At 36.3% G+C, this 6774-nt stretch overlaps 1 protein-coding gene across 2 annotated transcripts; it reads left to right on the forward strand.

Annotated features, from left to right (window-relative positions):
- Positions 1-200: 200 nt before the first annotated feature.
- LOC113333169 (fatty acid amide hydrolase-like) lies at positions 201-5946 on the forward strand. 2 transcript variants are annotated; one of them, XM_026579683.1, is made up of 21 exons: positions 201-367; positions 561-658; positions 776-885; positions 994-1054; positions 1409-1596; positions 1690-1819; positions 1942-2019; positions 2136-2283; positions 2373-2485; positions 2572-2647; positions 2837-2908; positions 3262-3313; positions 3602-3682; positions 3778-3861; positions 3959-4062; positions 4219-4311; positions 4480-4548; positions 4801-4865; positions 5082-5143; positions 5290-5385; positions 5530-5946. In XM_026579683.1, exons 2-21 carry the CDS (start codon positions 580-582, stop codon positions 5590-5592), a joined length of 1824 nt encoding a protein of 607 aa, XP_026435468.1. In that variant the 5' UTR covers positions 201-367; positions 561-579; the 3' UTR covers positions 5593-5946. The 2 variants fall into 2 exon arrangements, with proteins under 2 accessions (XP_026435468.1, XP_026435467.1); XM_026579682.1 differs by having other exon boundaries at positions 579-658.
- Positions 5947-6774: the final 828 nt, after the last annotated feature.

Below are 6774 nucleotides of genomic sequence, written 5' to 3' on the forward strand. Positions count from 1 at the left end.
TAAATTAGATATCTTTTAAATTTTCCTTTTATATTTCGTATTTATAATTCCCATAACAATTTTGGATAGTCTTTATTAAAATAAAATAAATAAATAACTAAAAGTAGTCATGTAAAACAGTATGGTTTCCTTAATATTTTTGAGAAAGTACTGCCTTCGTAATAAATGGCTCCTTCAAAACAGCAGCCAGTCTGTCACTGCTATTAACCGATTTGTGTGATCATGTTATGAATGACACGATATAAAAAAAGAAATTATACCTATCTATTCTCAAGAATCCGTCTTCTTCGTGGACTCCTGTTTCTTACTCCACCAAATCTTTCTAAAGTCTTCCTTTCCAAAAACAAGTTCCAACACCCAGAAACAGGTACAATATCAGAATCGTAATTCATTACCAAAATAATCAGAAAAACAAAATTACTCCATTTTAATGTTGTTTTTGTTTTTCGCGTATTCAATTTTGTATGAGCAAGTTCTTAGTACATCTTTAGATGATTTCTACTTTGGTTCTGTAGATTTTTTGAAGGTCTGTGCAGTATTGAACTCTAATTTTTCTTTAGTTTTTTTGTATTTATTAGAATGGGGAAGAAGAAAGTCATGATACCAGTGGAAAATGTCGACTTAAAGACAGTTAAGTATAAGCGGGAACCGATTCAAGGTCAGTTCTGATTCAACAATTTAAGGGTGTTTTTCATTTCTTAAATGAATAGGTTTCTAGGTTTACATGAATTAATGTGATTTAATTGAATAAGGGAGTCTGTGTTTTTTGTTGCAGCTCCACATTTAACTGGTTTCGGTTTGAAGCTTTTTGTTTGGGTTACTGAAGCACCATTGATAGGGTCATTAGTATTATCAATCTTGAAGAAACAGAATAAAATGGCTGAGGTTGGTATATGCAGCACTGGTTTGTTCTAGTGGGATTTTGTACTTATAATGCCTCTATACCATATGAGTGTCGATTCTAACTATTTGTTGATTCCTTCTAATTTACAGATGTTGCGCTATACCGTGATTCCAGAACGTCCCATGTTTAAGCCTGAGTTTCCACCACAAGGTAACTCTTCTTCACCATTTAGTGAGGACCAGTTTGATTAACCGGTGCACTCATAAGTCAAATTTTGAAATAACCAAGGTGGTTACTGAATCTTGATTGTTGATAATCGAGATGAACTGCGAAGTAGGTGTTGTTGAGTGGGTAGACAGAGATGATCTTTTTTCGTTACATAGTAAGATGTTTTAGACAGGCTGTGGTTATTTTTTTTCCTTTTCTTTTTCTTTTTGATTGTGTATCTGTGTGTGAAGTATGAAGGACAATGGGTTAGGGGTGAATTTTGTAAACCTATTTCTATTAATTGGTGGCCGCAGCAATATGGGTAGTCGCTATAACATTGTTGCTTATGATCTGTAGAGCCAGAACATGGTGTTGTTGTCGTGGGAGAAGATGATGAACCCATTTGTAGGGTACAAGCAGCTTTAAAATGTCTTCCGCCGTATGATCCTGCTTACCTCTCGAACACTGACTCCTCTCCGTATTTGTACTGGAAAATCCGCGACTATGCACATGCTTATCAAGCTGGGCTTGTGACTCCATCGATGGTTGGTTCTTCTCGCAGTCTAAAGTTCCTCTCATTTTCATATTTTTGTTTATTCAGTAGCTGACAAAGCAGAGATTCACTTCAAAATATTTAGGTCGCAGAACATGTAATTTCTGGTGTGGAGGAGTTCAATAGTAAAAAGCCCCCAATGCCGTTTTTGATTTCTTTCAATGCTGACGATATAAGGAAACAAGCTGCAGCTTCAACGGAAAGGTTCAAAGAAGGCATGATATGTTCCTAATAAGTCCCACTATTAAAAATTCATTTGCTGTTTATAATTGAGGTACACTGTACACCCTTGTTCGTGTAAGCTTGTATTTGCTGGTAATGGATACATGTTCTGCAGGAAACCCAATATCTGTCTTGGATGGAATTTTTGTGGCAATCAAGGATGATATAGACTGCTCTCCATATCCATCTAAGGGTAAGCTTTCATCAGTGTTTAGTATTATATTGATACCTACAGCGAGTTGTTGTTTGTTTGGCTTACTATTATATCGTTAGACTTTGTTCGAAGTTTTCACTAAATTATAACCACAGGTGGGACAACATGGTTCCACGAAGTCCGCCCAGTCAAAGGAGATGCAGCCTCTGTTTCAAAATTGAGAAGTTGTGGTGCGATTCTCATTGGGAAAGCAAATATGCACGAATTGGGCCTTGGAACAACTGGAAATAATCCTAATTATGGGTAGGTTGATCTGATATATTGTCGCGATTGTATAAAATGTTGAATTGGTGATTATGCTATTTATATTTTCCAATGCTTCCTCCTTACAGAACAGCGAGAAACCCTCACTTCCTAGACAGATATACTGGTGGATCTTCCTCAGGTCCAGCAGCAATTGTAGCTTCTGGATTATGTTCGGCTGCACTTGGAACTGATGGTGGAGGTTGGACCGATAACATATTGGCTTTCCGCATGAGACATATTAAGAATACTCTTCTTATTCAGAATGCAATTTTTACTGGAATGCAGGCTCAGTTCGAATTCCTTCTTCACTTTGTGGTGTAGTAGGCTTGAAAACAACATATGGTCGGACTGACATGGAAGGGTAAGCTTGTTAAAAACATAGTGTTTGAAATCTAGGATAAGCTTGTTTGAAATTTTCAATCTCATTCGAAACAAAGAATTTAATGTTGACGTGTTTCGAACTCAGGTAATTAGTATCATCACCCAATGACTTTACCACTGTTCCACAGTGAAGTCGGCTGATGCTTTTGCCAATTCTTTTATTATGCAGGGCATTATGTGATTGCGGGACTGTAGAAATCATCGGACCAATTGCTTCCACAGTTGAAGATGTTATGCTTGTGTGAGTTGCCAAATTTCCAGTTCCTAGTGACACCTAGCATATTTAAGCTTATCTAACTAGGTTGGCTCTAACATTGCGTGCTAACCGATGTCCCAGTTGCTTTACCATGCCAATTTATTAAAGGTCACTTCTCTTCGATGTTTTATGTCTCCATGTTCAGACATTTGTTTGACTTAAAGATTTACCAATCGTTAATAACTTGGAAATTTTATGTGAGGACTGAAACAATAGGATTGATGGATGCACCTATCAACTACTCTATCTGCACTTGATGATACTAAATTTGTTAAAGTTAACAACATAGAATTACTATTTCCTTGAAATAATTTGGATATGATTGACTGGTTGTTCAGGTATGCAGCTATATTGGGCTCCTCAGTGACTGAAAGAATCAGCATGAATCCGGTAACTTTCACCCCTTATTATTTGCCTAGAGGAATGTGTATGATACTCTTGATGGTCTAACAAGACTTTTCCTCTGGGCATTGTCATATCAATCTTTTAGAGAGTAGGAACCTGAAAGTATGAAACTAATTAGCTGGGTATTTGAAGGACATGGAACATTGTACTGATATACACCACTAGATTTTCATACCAAACCTTTTTCGTCGTTGTACTTTTCTGTCTTGATAGTTACCACTTGTAACACATATCTCACTTATCGTGTCAATGGATTGGAACTTTTTTCTGTAGGCTCCACCTTGTTTGCCTAGTTTATCGTCATTTGAAAGTTCTAATGCTTTGAAATCACTTCGTCTGGGAAAATATACAGAGGTAAACTAGTCAAAGTTTCCTTGCTAATCTAAACTGCTATGGCATTACATATGGCTTGCCAGATATGCATGAGTTGATGAATGTTTGTACTGCAGTGGTTCAATGATGTGTACTCTACTGATATCTCTGATAAGTGTGAGGATGTCCTTACTCTGCTCTCGAAAAATCATGGTTGCGAAGTAAGTCCTATTTTCATAACATTTCAAAGTAGAGCATCTGAAGGAATGTTGATATGTACATTTGAATTCTTAATTCATATTCTTTGGCTGCTTGAAGACAGTGGAAATCGTAATACCGGAGCTGGATGAGATGCGAGCAGCTCATGTTGTTTCAATTGGTTCTGAATCACTAAGTTCCCTTATCCCTTATTGTGAGGATGGGTAGGTTTTATACTTCCAATCCTGTTTGTTAATTCAAATATGGAGGAGTATACTTCACCTTGTGATTTGCTGGAAACTATATAACCATCTAACTTTGAACTTTGTATTCTAATACTATTATATGTTGGTATCTGTTTTATTATTTTCTTTCTGTAGGAAAGGTCCCAAACTTACGCATGATACTCGTACTAATTTGGCACTGTTCGGTACATTCTCGGCTTCAGATTATGTTTCTGCTCAGCGTATTAGGTGAGGCAACATACACAAATTTTATTTTTGGGTAAAATAAGTGTTTGTTTAGTTGGTTGAAGCTTTTGACTTGCTAATTTACCAATATTTCTGGTGTCATATTGCAGTGGCAGATTGCAAAGCTCATGTACCTTAATTTATTTCTTGATTTATACTGATCCTTTGCAGGCGAAGGATAATGCATTACCATATGGAGATCTTTAAGAAGGTTGACATAATAGTAACCCCAACCACTGGGTAAGTTTCTTCACTGCATTAATTGGAAACAATTACTCTTTTGCGTACAGCATACTCTTTATCTATTTAATGTAACTGTATAAGTTAGTCAAATCATTTTTCGTGGAACTTACAAGAGATGTTTCTCAGTTTTACAGTTCGCAAACTGGACTTGTAATGAGCAGTTTCTTAAAAGATTTTGTCAATTAAATTTGGGGAATGAATAAACTACGCAAGTAGAATAACATATTTTCTTTTCTTTTTTGGTTACAGTATGACATCGCCTATAATACCTGAGGGTTCTCTTAAGCATGGGGAGACAAATTTAGAGGTTTCAGGTGCGCCAGTTAATCTTCTTGGGCTCTGTGCTTAATAACATTGGCAACCAAGTTGATGTCAATGTTTTCTTAGTAGAATATAAGAATTAGCTGTATGCTTGCCCGGTTTTTTTGTCTAAAATGTAGTTGCAATAGTTAGCCGAGTCATATCGGTATAAATTCAGTGGACTGTAAAGTTTTTGTCATCTCATTTACATATGGATCCTCTCATTTCAGGTTATCTCATGCGGTTTGTAATAGCAGGAAATCTTCTCGGACTTCCTGCAATTTCCGTGCCAGTGAGTATAATTTGCCTGTAGAATGCGACAATATTCTTTTGAAATACTGCTATATCTACAACCTATACCTTCTGTGATTATCATGAGATTGTTATCTGATTTCTTTTTCTCTACTTCCTCCCCCCTGACGAAAATCCTATTTCCAGGTGGGTCATGATAAACAAGGTCTTCCAATAGGTATTCAACTGATAGGACGTCCATGGGCCGAGGCTTCAATTCTGCGTTTAGCTTCAGCAGTCGAGGTATTAATCATATCCTTTTGAATAAACAGATCGAGTACTCTATATACTTAAGTCTCTAGTAAGTCGCATCATTGTCATGGTTAGTAGGTCACTAATTCATGAAGTATGTATACATAAACACGTCTTTTTTTTTTAATGTTTCAGGAGCTCTGCTTAGAATCTCGGAAGAGGCCGTCCACATTTTTTGACATTCTGAAGGTGAAATAAAATGTCATATGAATGCAATCCTCAACAATTTGGAGAATAAGTCTAATTTTTCGAAATAATTGGTTTGTCTACAAAGACATCCAAGTTTTACACACAGCAAAAAGAACAATTAAATAAGGTCGATTACAATGTTATATGGGCAACCAAAATTGTTTCATTACGCGCAACAATAGTGTTTTAGCTTATTGAACTAGTGTTGTCTGAACTTTCAGGCGAAAATAATAACATTATACGTAAGCTACTTTTAGCATGATTTGATTTCCTTGTAATGTGCATTTTTACTTAGAAAAACTAACTCTACAAAAATGTGCAACTCATTTCCATGTGGCAATCAATGAATCTGGAATTAGCTCCCATGTAGCTGTGAATAAAATAGCTGCATAACTTTGTCGGTTTGGTTTTTTTGGTCAATTTTGGCCGTCGTTAGTTTGACCTTGGTCAAGTTTTCGATTTTATTCATCTTTTGATGATTTTTCTCTCCTTCATGGATGTTTTATCTCTCACAGATTTGTGAACCTTGTTTAGTGATTGATTATTCACTTGTTTTTTTTCTGGATACCTTCAACTGAGAACTAAGAGTGGTCTTTTTTCAAGGGTTTTGTTTTTTGTAGAGTTTTTCCAAAGTTAGAAGATTGTTCCTTTCCTGGGTCTTACTGAGTATGGATAACGAGGTAGGAAGATATGGAGAAGGCTCAAGATTAAACGAAGAAAACAACAACAAGATCGAAGAACCGCAAACATATGTTTATGAGGAAGCAGATGAGGAAAACGGAGAAGTTTCAGAACATAACAAAGATATTGTTTTTAAGTTTATTTCAGGGAGAGAATACAACATCAACATTCTTAATGAAGTACTGTCAAAAGCCTGGAGACCATCGGGAACAATATCTATTACAGATCTGGGGAGTGGTCATTATAACGCTCGATTCTCCTTACTGTGTGATATTGCAGCAGTTTTGCAGGGAACGCCATGGTCAGTTAGAGAGGATTTGATGTTACTGGAGAAGGCAGTAGATGGGTTTGTGTTAGAAGAATATGATTTTTAAGCATGTTGTTTTTGGAATCCACATATATATGGATTACCATTTAGTATGCTAAACGCAGAGAAGGTGTATAATATTGCAAAAACTATAGGGGATCCAGAACCAATAGATAAGGAGATGGCTAAGAAGTGTGGGAGAT

This window comes from Papaver somniferum, unplaced genomic scaffold, assembly GCF_003573695.1.
Source record: "Papaver somniferum cultivar HN1 unplaced genomic scaffold, ASM357369v1 unplaced-scaffold_132, whole genome shotgun sequence".
NCBI lineage: Eukaryota > Viridiplantae > Streptophyta > Magnoliopsida > Ranunculales > Papaveraceae > Papaver > Papaver somniferum.

What these genes read in the sequence shown, in the direction of transcription:
- LOC113333169 (XM_026579683.1), top strand. Translation starts at nt 580, where the DNA reads ATGGGGAAGAAGAAAGTCATGATACCAGTGGAAAATGTCGACTTAAAG. An exon ending in AACAGAATAAAATGGCTGAG is followed by an intron (nt 886 to 993) that starts GTTGGTATATGC and finishes TCTAATTTACAG; the next exon opens with ATGTTGCGCTATACCGTGAT. An exon ending in GCCTGAGTTTCCACCACAAG is followed by an intron (nt 1,055 to 1,408) that starts GTAACTCTTCTT and finishes TATGATCTGTAG; the next exon opens with AGCCAGAACATGGTGTTGTT.